The sequence below is a fragment of the Apostichopus japonicus genome, chromosome 1 (assembly GCF_037975245.1).
Source record: "Apostichopus japonicus isolate 1M-3 chromosome 1, ASM3797524v1, whole genome shotgun sequence".
NCBI classification, from domain to species: Eukaryota; Metazoa; Echinodermata; class Holothuroidea; order Aspidochirotida; family Stichopodidae; genus Apostichopus; species Apostichopus japonicus.
In genome coordinates, this window is record NC_092561.1 from 20,069,682 (window position 1) to 20,089,180 (window position 19,499).

Here is a 19,499-nt window from a genome sequence, read left to right on the forward strand (position 1 = left end):
CCTCTAGAAATCAACAAAAGGAATTTGCATGATATCATACTTTTATTATGGTTTAATCTTCTGCATGAAAATGCTTATAAAAATAAAACACAGTGCACGGATTTCAAAAACTTGGACCAGATATTAATTTGAAGACAAAGAGCATCATATAGACCAATAACAAGATTTAGTGACGTCACCGTCTAACACAAACATACTCCGGGTAAAATATGCGAATCAACTGCACGGTTTTGCTTATACATTTTCAGTTAGAACAAACCCATTCTGTTAACAGATGATATGTCGTCTCAGCGGATTCCAACAATATTGTTAACAATTTCGAACAAGTTCGATTTAAAAGCCGACTACGAGTCCCCACCCCCTCCCCCTATAACAAGCATGAGTTGGCCTACTGCGCGAATAGGCTTACTGTGTGTAATGTAGTCGTCAAACGACGTAGTCTGTACATTATGTACACAACATAGTACACATTTGAACACATTGTAGAGGCCTAGCTACTTCTCGATTAGTCTTACGAATCGATTCTCAATCGAACTTCTGAATAGGGAAAGCAATGACGTCAAGCAAACTCTGACATTACATATTGTTGGAATACGCCGAGAGGGCATAACGTCTTTAAAGGCTGTGAAGACTCGCGCCAAAAAAACACGTCTAATGCCGGTAATCTGACCTAGTTTCGAATGAGGTGTAACAGAAGTGTTAGACACCACCATCGATCCCAGAAAATACACACACAACTTGCTACCGTCGGTAATTAGACACTAGTGTACAATCAGTACAAACAGCTGCCGTCAATACCCACAGCACAGTGTACAAACGATACAGCGATGGACATCTCAGGTCCAGCTAAAGATAACAAGATATCACGTTTCATTACTGTCTGCATTTTGTAGCGACAAGAGAAAAATTTCACTTGCATGCAACAGAAAGTTAACTTTTTAAAGATGGGGGCACCCTGTTTGGGGCGAGTCTTCAATGCCTTTAAACGCAGTTTCTTTCGAAATTTACAGCCCCCCCCCCACCCACCCCTACATAAATTAAATACATTTAATATTGGTAGTACTGTCGGTAATCAATTTATCACACTTATTATTTACGGATGACAAGATTACTTCTCAAGTTAGTTGAAAAGCCAATCCAGTTTTCCCTTATCTTAGATATCGATGTTCCCAATTTGTGGTTAATTTAATTGTGCCAGATAGTAGCACAGTGACTATGACATCATTTCAACAGGTAATGGATCACAATTATCCTGGTTAGTGACATTAGCAAAAATATCTACATACATATATATATATATATATATATATATATATATACATATACATATACATATATATATATATATATATATATATATATATATATATATATATATATACAATACCTAATTGTATTCTGGTCATTTGATTGGTCAATTGCTCGATGATTGCATGCAAAACCCGCTCTATTCCACTCTATGAAATTAGAACCATGGGATATACACTTTTGATAGCACTTTTTCAATGGTAAGAGAGCAGAGAAACCTGTCTGTTCAAAACAATCTGTTGCATGAGTTCATTTTACCCATCTTAATATAATATGTTGTTTCCATTCGTTTCCATCATTCAACTCATGAAATATTTGCACTATTGGACTCATAACCATTTATTATTTGTATAATATCAAAAATATGTTTGTAAATCATTTATAATGCAATTTATAATGTATGCCTCGTTTACATCACTTTGCTTTACATATTTGGAATCTTCGCCACTAAGTGTTTCATCAGGAGCAGGGGGGGGAAGCTTCCAAACTGTGGGGGGGGGGCACAACATCAGAGGGGCACTTTCTCATTCCACAACTACCACTCGTTGTGCTATAAACCGATACACAACGATCATATCACTTAAATATATATGTGTTAGTATGCTATCAATAATATTCAATACTATTGAGATTGTTTATTGCTAACCGTTCTACAAAAAAATATGGGATGCCATCTTAAAAATAGCATGTACAGACTAAAAATCAATAATTAAAATAAAATATTAAAATTAACAAAGGCTTAAGATATCCAAAAGACATTTATTCATCAAAGGGGCACATTTTATTTGCCAGTAGGGCACATTTGCTATTTTGTGGGGGGCACATGCCCCCAGTGCCCCCTCCCCCTGATCAGGAGTGTCTATCTTGAATCCCCACTGTTAACATCCATCTCATGTCTTTTCATTCCCCAATCCCTCATCATCTGCCAACTTCATAACTTCCTTTGGTGTCCTCTCATCATGTGTAGCCAGCATTTGGTCTTGAACTTTTGTATGGGACGCGAAAAGGACCACAACATATGAAAACTTACCATCATGTACTAGAAATACACGATCATGAACTAAAAATTTACGATCATGTACCAATCATATATGATCATGTACTAAAAGTATACGATCATGTTCTAAACATATACGATCATGTACTACAAACGTACCATGTACATCAAAACAAATACGATCATGTACTAATAATGTAATGTTCAAAAAAAGTGGTGTCTGCATACGCGTATGTATATTCATATGTGGCGTATGCATACGAGTATGAATATTCAGTGTACACTCATTAAGAACCATTAGGGGCGAGGCTTCGTTATCAACTTTGATATTCCTAGGGGTACACGTATTCAAATGACAATAATTGATATTCATTCGCCACTTTCTTATAACTTGCGCTTTTTCATCATCATCACAAGTTTTCAGTACATGATCCTATTTGTTTTGATGTACATCTTACGTTTATAGTACATCATCGCATGTTTTGATGTACATCTTAGTTTTTTAGTACATCATCGTATATGTTTTGATGTACATCTTAGTTTTTTAGTACATCATCGTATATGTTTAGTACATGATCGTAAGTTTTTTAGTACATAACGTATAAAATTAGATCATCATTAACATCATCATATGTTGTGGTCCTTTTCGCGTTCCATACTTTTGGGACCACTGCATTTGCGACTGTTGCTTCCTTAAATGCTCGGGTATTTCAAATCGTATTGTTTCCAAGAGGACCTACTGGGCCCACCTCTGTTAGACCCCCACCCTCGGGAATGACATTCCTTGTTTCATCTGTGTGGTATGTGACAAAATCATCTTCGGGAAATGAGTTTGATATCTCTAGAGGCATATGTTGAATATGTTCAGAGGGTTCTGTACTTCTCAATGGCTGATATTTGCCGTTATCTGTTTCCTCATGCTTCTTAATTCCATCCTCATTTCTAGCCCCATGAATATTCAATAGCCCTAATTCTTGTAATATACGTTGCTGCTGGGGGTCTGCTTTGCTATAGAACCCTTCCGATGCAGTGTCCAGATAGTCCTCCACACCCCTCGGTGTATCTTTGTGAGATCTATCTGGAACGCTCCCTTCTCTCTCTCTCCCATCCGTTAATTTCTCACTATTAATCAATGTGGCTTCAACTTCCCCTTTAATAACTTCACTGGCCGCATTCTGAGATGGACTAATACCGTCCATTTCATTTCTTGGAAACGTTGTATCTTTTAAGTTTGTTTGGTCAGGGGGATTTTCTCCCGGTGTTACAAAGCCAGCATTACTCCCCATCGCAGGCCTATTAGTCTTTATGCTAGGTGGTTGTTTTTCCACTTCTGGTTCACCCATCAGAGCCACAGGAGAAGTGGAAATTTCATCAACATCACCTCTTTTTGTGTCTTCACTATTAAAGTTAGTCATAACTTGCTGATTACTGCAAAGATTTACCTGATCGGTTTGATTCCGATCAAATGGCAGATTTTTCGGTTTAAAATCTGGGCTGTCAACAGCCTCTGTCGATTTGAATGGCAGACTTGCTACTTTACCATTTTTATCTTTTTCTTCAGCTGCGTTTGGCAAAGGACTGTTCCCGAAATTATTACTTTTAACTTCTGTCATCCTTCTCTTCTCAAGTGAACTCTTCTCCATTGGTTCTTTCTCAGGGTCGAACTTTTCTCCGTCTTGTATTTTGGAATCTTCATTACTTTTCCAAAATTTCAAGGCGCTTCCATCTTCATCTTCACGTGAAATCTCCTTCGGTTGAGCTGATCGACTGCTTTTCTCGTACTGTACCATTTGCTGTCAATCGAAGAATGCATATCATATATGAAGAGGTAAACGAGGACATAAAAAACAATTCTGACATCCTTCCTTTACAGATAAGGAAAAACTTGGTTTCCAGAAATGTGGATATATATAGTCACCCTCAATTTCAATAAAATTTATTTCATTGGCAAAAAACAAAACAAAATGTGGTGGAGAGGGGTGTTAATGGAGCCTTTGGAGGACTGACCCTTACCTTTGAGAACATTATAATTCGGAAAAGAGAGCCCAGATACTAACTGGTGCTATCATTTCTATAAGTTTTACAACTTTATAAGTATACAACTTGTATTGCATGTGTTATCAAATGTATTAAAGCGACTTGCAGGGCAAAATTTTGGGGAGTTGAAGTGGCAAGTGTTGCCGAGCTCCAAGTGGCCACAGCCCTATAAATATTACTGATATTAAGCATTTACTAATACATAACAGTATGTGTGGGGTAACTAGATATACCTTTCCCAAACAGATATGTTTTTCTTTAAGGTGACAATCCAGTGTCACACAATGCATTGAACTTTAATTTGAAATGTCAATCACGGAATCAAAAGTTGACTTGTTCAGAGAAATCTCGTTCTGTGATTAGTAACTATGGCCAAGGAGGAAGACCTTCCGAGGAGCAGATCACACCAAGCTAAAAATAGACTATCAAGATGTGTAATTCATATCATAGCTATTTATGTTTCTCTTGCCAAGTTTTTCTTGTCGCCCCCAATTTCTCACAGTCACCCGTAAATTGCCTATGGGCCAGGGGAAGGGGGGGGCACTCCGCCCACCAACCCCTTCTCTGGCTATGCCACTGATTGCGACTAGTGTCTCTCATAGTCAAATGTGATACTTCAAATGAATTTGAGAATGAAAAGCCTATTTGACTTTGGGAGAGAAAAATAAATACCATACTTAGGGAGAAGAAATTTAAACTGAATAATTTGTGTTGCACATTTGGAAATAAAGTCCTTATTTACCTCAAATTCCACTTCTTTAGCAATCCAATTGTTATGAATGCTTGCAGTATTAGGTGATACAGCTTGCACCCTTTCCTTGGGAATTTCATCTATAAGGGAGCCTGGAGAAACAAAGGAAAGAAAAGTACAGTTGCATGAGGCAATTGCAAAATTTTGATGGGAATGCGCATGAAAGCGTTCATCAAATAAATTGTAACCATCTTGAACAGTGATTCTTAAATTGATGGGGAGGAGGGGGAGGAGGGGGAGGAGGGGAGGAGGGGGAGGAGGGGGAGAGGGGGATGGGGTTCCCCCTGGAGAAAACTTTTGGTATTTCTCCTTAACAGTATGTAAGAATGCACATGTCATTTATTTCATTGTTCCCAGGCATTCTCTTTGCTGTGAATGTGAACTATGGAGAACAGTTTGATGAACTGAACCTTTTTATGATATATATGTTAGGAGGGGAAATCCCTAGGACGGCTGATTGGAAAGGGAAACTAGGATGAAAAAGGTTAAGAACTGCCCATCTAGACAGAAGCTAGTATACATTTTGCTATCGTAGACATCGCCTCAATAAATGCACATTTATAGTTACAATATATATATATATATATATATATATATATATATATATATATATATTATAAAACTTACTGGTTTATATATTTACGAGTGACCCACTTACCTGTCTCCCCACAACCTATGCACCACATTCTACCGTGTCTAGAATGCCCTGGTAATCTTTTAACACTGTACACCCTCACTGGCCCAAATGGCCTTCCTTCATTTTGAGACCACTTTCCCACAAAGTGGCCCCTGACGCGACCTCGGGGAGGGTGGCGGGTAAACCCTGCCACCCGCCGAGCTCGCCGAGAAGGAAAAATCTAACGCTAACAAAGACTGCTGACGCCTCCAGGCAGAGGGTGGAGCCCACCCTGAACAGTCGGGGTGGGGGTCCGCCCTCCGTCACCCCGTAGGCGTGCCCCCCCTACACTTACAGAGGCCTAATTGAACAAGGGGATGAGGCCCATACTACCTTAGATGGTAAAGAGTAACCTGGTAAACCAAACTAAGGAAACAACACCCACCGATAGACAAGTAGCCGCAGGCGACCCAGGGGGTGGCGATGTCTATCGACGAAACGCGAGGAGTCATGAGTCGGGTCGAACGACCACTCCCCCGTCCGGCTGCGTCCCACCTCCCTCGGGGGAGGGTGGCGGGAAATGGAGACAGGTAAGTGGGTCACTCGTAAATATATAAACCAGTAAGTTTTATAATATTTACTTCGTTCCCCACTTACCTGTCTCCCCACAACCTATGCACCGAGTGGCACTGTCCGATGGTGGGAGGCCCGAGGGGTGGGACCCCCGGAGCTCGTATCATCGAGCGACCAAAGCCAAATCGGCCTGTGATATGTCCGATAAGTAGCAGGCGACGAAGCGATTGGAGTCTTCCACGCCGTCGTCTTGCAGATGTCCATTATTGGAGAACCTGCGAACAGGGCTGTAGAAGCAGTGAAACCCCTGCTGTTGTGAGCCATGGATCTGCCTGGACCTGTAGCCAGAGGGCGGACGGCTTCCACCAAACAGCGGGACAAGGTATCCTCCCAGGCTGCTGAGTGGGGCACTCGAAGGAGGAAGAACAGAGATGTCGAAGTACCCAAGAGATCTTGTGTTCTGTTGAGGTACCACTTCAGTGCCCTAATGGGAAACCATACTGTAGTCTGTCCTCGGGGATCAAAGAGAAGGTCTTGATCTCTGGGATGATGATGTCTCCCGGTAGGAGAGCCCAAACCTGGTTCTAGCGAAGGAGGAGGGGTCGAGAACTATCAGCACCCCACAAACCGTAGGACTGAAGGCACCTTAGTCAAGGCGAGCCGTTGCTGCCTGGCGTGGAGCCGTAGGGGAGGCCCCTGATGGAAGGCGGCAACAGCCGAACGAAAGTTTTTGATCGTCTAAACCCTGCCTCCCTTCTTGGAACAGTGTGGGTAAGGAGTCGGCGATCAAGGTTAGAAAGGCCATGGTAGGCAGAGTCTGTCTCGTTCGGCATACTCCGAATCTCCGTAGGCAGAAAACGTAAGTACCAAGGTTGTTCTCACTCTGGCGGCCAAAGTCCTTTCTGTCTAAGGAAACACCAGACAATTTCCAGGCACCTAATTGTAGGCCCTTGCTGTCCGGGTGAGCCAGCGCCCCGTCTATGGGACAACCGACTGTCGTTTGTCCGGCAGGATCGCTGGCTCGTCCGCTAGGAGCTGGATAACTTTTGCCCGAACCGGGGTCAGCGGGGCCACTATGATGGCTGACCATGCCAAGAGGGGGAAGATGTAAGCTTCCGGTCCGTTTCGCGACAGGGACCTGGCGTTATGTGGAAGGCCTGCGGGTGGGCCGCCTGAACAAAGATGAGCAGCCCATTGTTGCCCTGTGTCGCAATCAGGTCTATCAGAGGTCTGCTGAACATGTGGAAAAACCTACTTCATGTTCGTTGCGAAAGGGTCCACTCGTCAGGGTGGAGCTGTCCCCTGGGCAGAGCATCGGCCATCACATTCTCCTTTCTGGCTGTCTGAGAGACTTGTAGGGCCATGCCAGATTCTGTAGCTGTGGTGAGGGTCTCCCTTGCCAGACGGCAATATCGCTCTGACCTGGTGCCACCATGTCTGTTGACGTAGCTACAGTATGTTACCACCGTCGTGTTGTCTGAGAGGATGGTAGTCAAAAGCCCCGTACCTGGGCGCCGGAGGGCTCCAGAGAGCCCAACCCTGTGTATCTGCTGCTAAAGAAGTCAAGGACAGCGGCCTGCATGGTGACCTTGTTAGCGCTTGCAGGACAGCCGCACTCGCAGTACTGATTCATTACCACAGTACCGTTGATGACTCCTTCAGTTATCAACCCGTTGCAATCAGAAAACTCTGAAGAAAAGGAATGTCCTGATGATGCTAAGCTGTACCCTGTAGGGAGGTTTAATGGAGGTTCTTTCCATGCTAAAAAATATTAATCATAATATTGGGGAAAGAAAAGGCGTAGACCTATTGAAAGATAATGATGCCTGAGGCGCCTAACAATATTACCCCGGTCAACGAAAACCTGTCAAGCATAGAGACAAGTATCTTCTGGATGGGAAGCTGCACTGACGAAAAAGTGCCTTGCCCAAGGAAACAACTGAATGATCCGGCCAGGACTCAAACCTGCAAGCCTTAGATCACCAGTCCACTGCCTTCACCACTTGACCACAGTACTCTCTAAAAATGAGTACTGAAGGTACAGAATCTCACTCTGCTGAGTGAGTACAGAATCTTAAACAATGCTACCCTGCTACAAAAAAAAAGACTGAGTACTGAATGGATAGTTTGCTTCGTCAGAATCTTAAACAAAGCTACAATGCTACTGTTTATGTGACTCCTACAATTATATGTATGTATTTAAGAACGTATTTAGGATCATCCTGCAAGTAGGAACATGAGAAGAAGCCTCACTGGCTTAACCAAGCTGCAAGCTGACTGAAGCCAGTCTCTTACATACAAATTTAACGTCCATGATTATGAAAAGTCAACAACTCTGTAGCTGGACAACATACATTAATCTTGGGGTGGCCTGAACCGGGGACCTTATGACTGAAAGGCTTTAACCCTGAGCTAACTGAGCTATAGACGTACTCATCAGAAACAAACTCCCAACAGGGGCTGTGAAGATGGTGAGAGGGTGGGTTTGTAGAAAATCCACCTCATAAATCCCTGGCTGCTTAACGGAGCCCGGGGAGTTACTCAGCAACCACAAAAGCGTTACTAAGCATGTAGTGTTTTGTTATGATAACGTTATTAGTGGTGTAATAGGTATGTCACCGAAAACGTTTTCAGGCTCATATTTCAAACGATTTACGTTAAGACATTAATATAACATTAATATAACATTAATATCTCATAGAAACGTTATGTCGACGTTTTTACCACACCACATTTAACGTAATAAACACGTAATAAATGTTATGATAACGTACCCGTTACTCCTCAAATCTCTCCATGTCGAGACGTGTCAATTTCGTAGTGTAGTACAGTAGAAGTATCCAACTTCCTATTGAAACCACCTAGCGCATAGCCACGACTAGGCTATCAGGTGCTACGAAATGCAACTGTGCTTAAAATGTCGGAACATCGAACATTATTCACGAAGCGCATACTGTATGCTCGGAGCGCGTTAGCGCTTGTACTTTTCTTCTTCTTTTGTTGGGGTTTTATCCTACCCCTTTTCCAACTTACTAACGCGTTTGTCTTGGAAATTCACCCAAAAAATAGAGAGAGAGGTTTATTCCATGGGATCGCTCACGTAGTCGACAGCTCGTTGCAGCAAACGTTGAGCTTACACATGTCAATCCAGGTGACTGCTTGGCCCCCCTCCTCTTATAACAAATATACAGCGCGGGAATATTGTCTTGGCAGTTTGCCAAGACTCTTGGAAGGCTTCGTTTTCCTGGCACTTTGCCAAGCTTCGAGAACGTTCTCTTCTTGGCAGGTTGCCAAGGTACTAAGTAACGAGACTGTACTAGAATCGCTTCAGTTTGCGCCTTTTAACATGCTCTGGAGGGGGTTCCACCTGCGTTTTAAACAACAAAACATAAGCAAGGTTTCAAACCTAGACATATGGCGATGAATTATAACGAGAGAGAAAAATAATTAGCGAGGAGAATATGACCCATGAATGCACAGGAAATCTATGTCATGTCCTGGTTTCTGCTGGTACTCATTAAACACACATTCGGGATGTGTAATGATAAATGGCGTAGCGATTGCAGTGTCTTTCCGCAATTGATTCGAACCTGTCGTCGCAGCTCAAGCTGCTAGTTCCGGGGGGCAACACTCCCCTGATGAAAGAGACTTCCCCCTCTTGGAGGCGGGATTAACTTTGAGGCTGGGGATAAGTATATCTCCGTTTGCCGTGGGAACCTCGCTCCAGCCGGCTTTCCTTTCGGATTGGGCGTTTGCCCTTACTACCCCGTTCTGGGGGCCCAGCAGTTGTTGATCTCATCGGTTCCCGGCTCCGGGACCGACTCCTGGGATCCGGAGTGGAACCTCGGTTCCGCACTCCCTGTGAGGTCTCGCTGGACCCGTGGTCTCGTCGGACCCGGGCCACGGAGCCCATCTCTGTGTGCGTACCTAGCCGGGTACCACTCCTCTCGACCCGGACATTCTGTCCATTCCGGTCGGAATTTCAAATGGGCTATTTATTGGCCTTGAGCCTTGCCCTTGCCTTCCCCCTTGGTCATAGAATCCGGACGGTGCCGGGACCTTGGGGGGCAATATCTCTTTCTCCTCTCTCTCTCTCTCCTCCGGCCTCTCTCGCCGGACTCGGGCTCCCGGAGCCTATCTCTGTGTGCGTACCACGCCGGGTACCACTCTCCTCGACCCGGACATTCCGTCCGTTCCGGTCGGAACTTCTAATGGGCTTTTTATTGGCCTTGAGCCTAGCCTTCCTTGGGTCGGAGGGGAACGTCTGTTCCGGGCTCCTTCTGAGGTCTCGCCGGACCCTGGCTCTCCGGAGCCCCTCTCTTTGCGCGCACCACAACGGGTGCCGCTCTCTGCGACCCGGACGGACTGTCCGCTCTGGCCGTCTTTGTCATGGGCTTTTGGTTGGCCTTGAGCCTTGCCCTTGCCCTAGCCCTTGGTGGTACATCCGGACAACGCCGGCACCTTGGGTGGCAAAATCTGCATCCCTCTCTCTCTCACATGGGCTTTTGGTTGGCCTTGAGCCTTGCCCTTGCCCTAGCCCTTGGTGGTACATCCGGACAACGCCGGCACCTTGGGTGGCAAATCTCCATCTCTCTCTCTCTCTCTCTCTCTTCTCCGGCCCTCTCCTGGCCTCTCTCCATCTCAACTCCCACCAACTCTCTCACTTCCTCTTCATCTCCTGTCTCTCCTCCGATTCCCTCCAGGGGAACTGTGGGTTCGGTGATAGATCTAACCTGTCCCGGCCTGCTAGCCAGGTGTCGATGTGCTGCCACTGTCTGGTGTAAAAACAAAACAGACTAGACAGAGGTCTCGGAACAGCTCACACATTTAAGGTGGCTTCGAGACATGTCTGAGAAACCCACGTTAAGGAGAGACTAACGGCAAATAGTCTAACGTATCAAACGGAACGACTATAAGGAGGAAGTAGGGTGGGAGTATGCTAACAGAGAGTAAAGTTACGTGACAAAAACAACGCGCCCCGCTAGAGGCTCGCGGCTTACAAGGTACGCTACAATAGTGAAAAACTTCCCACACTTAAAAGCGAACACGTAACTAGAATACATGAAGGAAAAGGACGAAGCATGTATACAAGGGAGAGAACCCCTCTATCCACGTACAGAGCGGGAAGGGAGGAACAAGGCTACGAGATACGCCCCAAGTGAAAACTCCCGACACTTAGGAGGTGCACAAGTAGCGAAACCCATGGAGAACATGAAAATATGTACAAATATATGAAGGTTCAAACAAGAACAACAACGTAATCGAACCGCCTAGTAATGGATAGGAGTTCGCGGCTTACAAGATACGTTACAAGGAGAAACACTTCCGACATATGGAAGCAACGTAACTAAACATATATGCATCGAAAAACTTGTAAAAAGGACGAAACATGTATATAAGGGAGAGAACCCCCTAACCGCGAACCAGCGGAGGGGGGAACAAGGCTACGAGGTACACCCCAAGTCATGAGACTCAGGGAGCGCACGTAGCAACAACTGGAGGAAACATGAAAATATACAACAATATATGAAATCAAGGATACTCCCGTCTTAACATGAAAAACAACGAAACGAGCCGACTATCTCGACTAGTTAGGAGATATCGGAACGTGGCTACAACTACGCTACAAAAGTGAAAACCCACACTGAAAGCGTAAAAATTAACGAAGTACATGAAAGCAAAACATCTTATGCTAAGTAAGAAAAGCTGAAACACATGTACATACGGAAAAACATGCCTATCCGCGTAAACAAGGCGGTATAGGCAACGCTACAAATTACGCTACAAGGGGAAAACCCACACAAAAGCGTAAGAAGTAACGAAGGTACATGAAACAAGCAAAACATATTATCTTTTAAAGTAAGAAAAGCTGAAACATGTACATACGAAAATATATGCCTATCCGCGTAAACACGGCGGTATAGGCAACGAACGAAGTAGTCTCGCAGAGCTACTACCTGTTACCCTAAAAACGTTACGTAAGAAAAAACGAACGCATGGGCGAGAGTGTACACTAAAAACAGCCCCCAAAAACACCCTTCCCTACAAGAAAAGGATACTTATCAGGCTGGAAAAGATCCTTGGAAGTGCAGAAGTCCTGATAGGAAACCTTTAGAGTATAAATCCAAGGTAATCCGGGCGAATTTCGCGAAAATTTTTCTAACTCCGAAAAACACACTGAGACACTTTGTGGGTAGAAAAATGAAGGAAGGCCATTTGGGCCAGTGAGGGTGTACAGTGTTAAAAGATTACCAGGGCATTCTAGACACGGTAGAATGTGGTGCATAGGTTGTGGGGAGACAGGTAAGTGGGGAACGAAGTAAATATCACAATTACTGACCTTTTTCATCACTGCTGAGTTTGTCTGCCAGGTCATCTAACTCAACCTTCTTCAGCGCATCAACGAGCCTAACGTACCAATTCCTACGATACCTGATTCTGTGACATAGCAGACGGTTTGCAGCTGTTCTCCCTTTAGAGTCGAATTTGCATTTTATAGCCTCCTGCAGAAAAACAATAATTTACAAGAAAAATTGTTATTGCAGACATGAGGTAATGCAGGCCCATTGAAACCGCTATGACAGGGAGGGCATTTACTGAAACACTTTTCAGTCATAACCAAACAAAATATATATATTAAAGTTAAAGATTTAAGTTGAAAAAAACAATTAGGAATAAACCTCATTGCCATGAATTTAATCACCCAATTCATTTTCAAATGTGCTCTGTTTACCCAGTTGGAACCCCAAATGAGGGCTCTGCCCTAGCAGACTTTGACACCCACACCCAAATTCTTGCTATACAACTTTCCCATTTGTTCTGTAATGTATGCTGTTTACGGTAATCAAGACTTGTGAAATTTAGCAAGCCAATTAGAAAATGTTATGGTATAATTATCTGTCATGCCATGAAAGTTCTGTTGGTTCAAAACATTTCACACAAACTTAATATGAATTCATATGAGAGCACCTTACTTCTTCTGTTTTTGTTTGTTGTTGCCAATTTTGTGACATGCAACATTAGCTTCTATCTTACAGTACCTCAACAAACATGAGGACAATATAATGTGTGTAATTTTGACATATATACATATTTATATACAGTACTCTGGTTGTGGGGATTTTCATAAAAATGTGTTTAATCTGAAATTTATCACAGCTCAAAGCCATCATCATTGTAATAATAATTCTTTGTAAGTTGGTGGTAAGTCACAATGTCACATGTACCTCAGCGTGTGCCTATTTTAAATTGCTTGGCTTGTTTGGTTATATTATGACATAAATAGACTGAACCTCTTATGTTAGATCAATCTTTTAACAACACAACACAACAAAATCATGCATTTCTCTCTGTACAAAGAGTACTATTGACTCACAGTTGCTGATTGTATAAGAATGTCGCTTAACAGGTCTACGACATCCATTGTTGGCACACTTCTATTAAACTCAACAACAAGTTCATCCAGACGTTTATTTCTTCTTGAGCAAAGCTCATTCTGTTTTGACTTTCTACTCATTTTCTTCTCAAAGGGTTGCTCCTGTCTATTAGTTTAAAGCTTCTGTTTGATCCTGCAAAAATAAGAAAAAGTTAAAATGAGTCAAAGAATCCCATAAACATTATAAGTTATAACTTTATCAACCACCCAATTTATTTCTTTGGTCTGATTGTAATGTTGAATAATATCCATACGATATGTACTGTAGTAAGGGGACAACCATGTCACCACATGGTTCAGGCTTGCCCCTCCCTCCCCCCTTCCTCCTGGACACCATGCAGTGTACCTATAGGATATAGTGTAGGCACATGGCTTAATACCCACATAACATGTACTGAAGAGTATGGTGATAGTGTAACCACATGGTTCAGGCTCGCTCTTCCCGCCCCTTCCCCCTGGACACCATGTAGTGTAGGCTACATTGTGTAGGCACATTGCTTAATACCCACATAACATGTGCTGTAGTGTACAGTGATAGTGAAACCACATGGTTTAGGCTTGTCCCCAACTATCTGACACCATGTAGTGCAGGCTATAGAGTGTAAGCACATTAATACATATCACCACATGTGCTATGGCATAATTCAATTTTATCTGATTCATTTAAATTAGTGGTAAGACTTACAGATTAGGATTCTGGTGCAATGACAGTTTAGTAACAAAATAAATCTCACTTTACAACCGGATTTGATACATGGAAGTAATCACACTACTTGACATCAAAAGATAAGAAAGTTAGATGAAAAAGTTGCCTTAAAGATCTGCTTTATTGGCTCTAATTATAGCACGCTATTATACAGGTAGCTAAGAAAGTTTTGTGATTACCTAATCGACCTGCCACGGTCTTAAATAATGGACCTCAGGCTAAACAATTAGCCAGCATAGCTTCTTAACACTATTTAAGCTCATTGTATAAACACTTTGTGGAAATATGATCCTGTCTACAGTGTAGTTAATCATACAGCATTCACACAAAAACCCTCATACAAAAACACAAATGTGGCAGACATTGCAGACTAATTGGTAAAAAGAGGTCATTTTACGACCAAGGCAGGTCGGTTACGTAATCTCAAGAAACCTTTCCATGATAGCATGCTATAGTTGGGGGTCTATACAGCAGACCTTTAAAGATGAATGCAACTCAGAACATAGGTGACGATTGCTTTACGTCTTTAAAAATTCACCTATTATATAAAAAAATAAATCAACTGAGCACAATCCACACAAATCACATGATATGGGTTACGTTTTGCGGTGATTCCTTCATGAAAAATGTCCAGACAATTCAAATCATGTATAGCACAATCTTTTTACTACCATTTTCCACAGAAAATTTAAGAAGAGAAACACAATATTGTTGGGCCTTAACATTTAGAGTAGGCTATAGGCCTATAGAACCATTTACAAGTTCAATCTATACTTCTGATTCAGTTCAGTTTAGTTGTTAAATTTGGCAAATATTGCCTTAATACATAATTTTCTTACTAGTCAGTCTAGTACTAGTCTGTACGTTCATTATTTTGTACACTCAAAGTGAGCCCTAGCCTGAGAAGCCTAACAATAAATAGCTCCAGCTCAGTAATTAGGAAGTGTGCACTGTACCGCATAGCCTAATGTTATAACCGTTCAGTACTAGCGTAAATTTTACAGATACTAGTATAGGCTAGGCCAAAGCTCGGCGACCTATATGTTTTATACACATGATTTCTTATCACTTTACTATCTAGGCATGCATCTCATATCGTAAAGAGTTTAATGTGTTATAGAGCTGATACTTATTTAAGTTACCTTGAACATTTCAAATGGAATAATAGTAGCAGAGATACTGTACGACAGGACTTGCGTAGTTCGACTATCACAGGGAGGGAAGGTTTCAATCGCCAGCGATAAAACAATCTATATTGCGCAAGATACATACCAAGTGGGAATCCCCTGAAAATAGCTAGCTGGGCTTTAAACTATGGAAGCGTTTAAGATACATCATTTGAAGGTTTAGACAATTTGGGGGTAACACGATATAAATACCAATGTATCAATAACCAACTTTATATATATGAGCGTCGTCTAAACGTGCAGCTGTTGAAGTCAAAATATTTAATAACCATTATATATTATACGTTCTTTTGTTGCTGTTTGAACTAGCTTGTTAAGCAGATCGTTTGCAGAATAGACTAATTCGCAGAACGCAATTGACGGTCCATTGGTCTCTTCAAGTAAGAAGGAGTTTTAGGCTTCTAGGTTTTGTAGATGAACAGTTTGTTCTCAAAATGGTCTGAGAAATAGTCATGAGTCACCGGTATCGGCCCAGAATGATAATATGGTAAACAAATTTCCTAGAATTTTGCATTCGTGTATTTGAGTCAGAGGTGCAACCACCACTTTTTTTTTATACCCGGGTGTAGAGGGGTCGTGCCCTTTTATATCATCGATCGAGGAGTGTGACCTACAGAGAGGGGTATCGCATCCCCATTTGATTGCTTATAGGTATCATTGCACTTCATTTTCATATTTGCATATTTTTGAAACAATGTTGAAGAATATATATATATAGCCTGTATGTTTGTATCGGACGTAGTCCTACTACATGGTATAGGTTTTTTTTTTGCACTGCACAATTATATTTTTGTGGTAAAATCCTATTTGCCAGTGATGCACGCTGTTATTTTTTCTGTCTGGTGTATTTTGACCGGAAGTTATCACGACAGACGACTCTGGTGTTTGTTTATCTACTCGGATTCCAATCTTATGATCGTGCATTATTTCAAAACTGTCATATTTAAAAAAAAAGATATATTTTAACTGGATGTCGGTAAGGGTATAAAATTCAACGGTGGTTTCATATTTATTTATGATATGATCGATGAATATAACCTCCGATATTAATTTTTTTATTTAACGTTCATTCGCGGCTTCCATAACATTCAGAGCAATGCGTCAACATGTAGTCCAACATTGGCAAATTTGATATAAATATCTCATTACGTTAATGTTGAAGATTACTCAATATTCAATAAATCTATATATCGCCCTCTTTTGAAACGTATACAATACCATCATATTCCGGCCTCGGAGTAAACAACACCATATATAGTATGAATAATGATTTCAAACAGTGTCGTAGGAAGGTACTTTTGAGTGGGGGGGAGGGGCTGAAAACTGATGGCCGGCCTGGGGGAGGGGCCTTGGAATTTTTTGCATTTCCAGGTGGCCTCAGATGCAATTTGGTCCAATATAGCACACTTCCGCACCCACTCCATTCTGTAAACTTAATTTTGTATTTTCACCTGGCCTTAGATGCAATTTGGTGCTCCAAATGAGATTTTTTTTCTCTCATTTGGAAATGAAAAAGGGGTTTTCTGACTTGCGAAGCGCGGAATGATACTTCCGCCCCTCCACATTTTCCACTGGGGGGGGGGCGGCGCCCCCCCCCAGCCCCCCGGTTCCTACGCCCTTGATTTCAAATATACGACTTACGATTAATTTAAGACTCTGGTTATGTGTAAAGTGGGTCTCTACATGTGCAATTTTCTTCTGCAGGTTGGGGAGAAATTGGTGAGGGAAAAGTGTCGGTATCTTTGAAAAGTGTTATAGTTTTCACCTTGCAAATTTCGTGGCGTTTTGGTTTGACACAGTATTCTGACAAGCCGCGAACGCATTCTCAAACTGCCGCCCACCTTGTTTAAATTAGTACAATACAGAGAGAACCAAACAACAAAAAAGGGGGCGAGGGTGATTTGCGCAGTAGGCTACATTATCCAAAACTATAGCATATGATTTTTGATTGCACATTATAACGTAACAGGTTAAATAGTCGACCTGTAAGAATTTCCTTAAAGCTATTAGTATAGAAATTATAAAGCAGATGCGAAGCATTGATTTCCTTTACTGACGTGATACACTAGGCTTGGTTTAGTGTTCGGAAATAATGCATATTGTGTAGCCATTAGTGTCAAGATATTCATGATTTTCGTATAACTTGTACATACTCCACATTATTCAATTATACATATACACATTATTCAATTATACATATACTATATAACAATATTAATGAGCGCTTATAGTCTCTGTAGTTATTCTCATGCTTTAATTTTTTTTTTAATGATCGTGAAGAATTATTTTAGTCAGATTTTCTTTTTAGACAAATCTGATTGGAAGTTATGTGAATCAAACATCGAGGTAAATGAACCTGGAGAAACTATCACACAGTAAATACGCGCGTACCATGCATGGAGGGTCATGTGATGTGTTCCAAGGTGGTACTAATATATTACTCTCCCCATTACGCATGATGATTTCACCCAACTAGTACGTAAATGCGTTTGCGTGCTTAGAGCAGCAGACGACACCCGTTACCTAGCAATAACCGTGCCTGTAGCCTAACGTGATAGCTACATTCCCGTCGAGCAGCATTAGGCTCTGTTCCATGGAGAATTCCGTGGTTGCACTGAACTAAACATTTCCCCACATTTCCCATTTCTACATTCACTTATAGCGAGTAGTAATAACGTTAGTTCATATGAGACAAAGCTTGCCCCTAGAGCTGTTTTAATAAGTAAGATCTATTATGTAGAAGGCCTGCCTTTATTCAAGAGAATAAGGTTTAACGTTAGCATATTAGCACTATTTCGTAGGCCTGAAGTACCAGTGCCTTCTTATGCCGTTAGTTCCCATGTCCGATCCGTTTTGGTGCAAATCTTTCAAGAAGTCACTAACACTGTTCTCGAACTGCTACAGAGAAATATCAGTTTGGAACCACCCTTGAATACATCATATGACCCTCCCTACATGGTATGCGCGCGCCCAATTGACATGAATCCTCCAGATTCATTTACCTCGATGGAATCAAATGCTAAAGGTGGCATACACCTATTAAGAGCTCCATTGACTTACATACTAAATCACAGAAGTAATGTGGTCTCTAAGTCTAAATAAAAGTTCTCACTAGCTGAACGCTATACCCATCATTGGAAACGCTTTCAAGTTGGCCTGTCATGGCCCCATCAATTTCCCATATTATGGCAGTAGAGATTTTTGGCCATCGGAGCCTGAAGTTTTCGTCACCTATAAACAAACCTCTTCACTCAGTGGTAAAAAAAAAATTGTACGCTGCTCCTGGTAGGCCTAAACTTATTGGTGTAAAGTTGCCTAAATTGACCCAATGTTTGCACCATATTTACTTCATTCATGCTCTTCAACATACAAGCCACAAAAACAGATCCTGATTGATAACATATCAAAAATGATGTTTTCCTACTGCCTTTCGGCACATTTCCTGAAGTAGAACACTCGCGCGGATTGATATAAACTCTAATAAGAGTATGCCACCCTAGAAGATCGTTGACAACGAGGTAAATGAATCTGGAGAAACTATCACACAGTAAATACGCGCGTACGCGCGTACCATGTATGGAGGGTCATGTGATGTGTTCCAGGGTGGTACTAATATACTACTCTCCCTATTACGCATGATGATTTCACCCAACTAGTACGTAAATGTGTTTGCGTGCTTAGAGCAGCAGACGACACCCGTTACCTAGCAATAACCGTGCCTGTAGCCTAACGTGATAGCTATATTCCCGTCGAGCAGCATTAGGCTCTGTTCCATGGAAAATTCCGTGGTTGCACTGAACTAAACATTTCCCCACATTTCCCATTTCTACATTCACTTATAGCGTGTAGTAATAACGTTAGGCCATATGAGACAAAGCTTGCCCTAGAG

General features: G+C 42.1%; 1 protein-coding gene across 1 annotated transcript; it reads right to left on the minus strand.

The window, feature by feature from the left end:
• Positions 1–75: 75 nt before the first annotated feature.
• Positions 76–15,781, minus strand: LOC139970739 (uncharacterized). Its single transcript, XM_071976699.1, has 5 exons — positions 15,566–15,781; positions 13,658–13,850; positions 12,623–12,785; positions 5,085–5,185; positions 76–4,098 (listed from the first exon to the last, which is right to left on the minus strand). Exons 2-5 carry the CDS (start codon positions 13,796–13,798, stop codon positions 3,016–3,018), a joined length of 1,488 nt encoding a protein of 495 aa, XP_071832800.1. The 5' UTR covers positions 13,799–13,850; positions 15,566–15,781; the 3' UTR covers positions 76–3,015.
• Between the last annotated feature and the right edge of the window lie 3,718 nt (positions 15,782–19,499).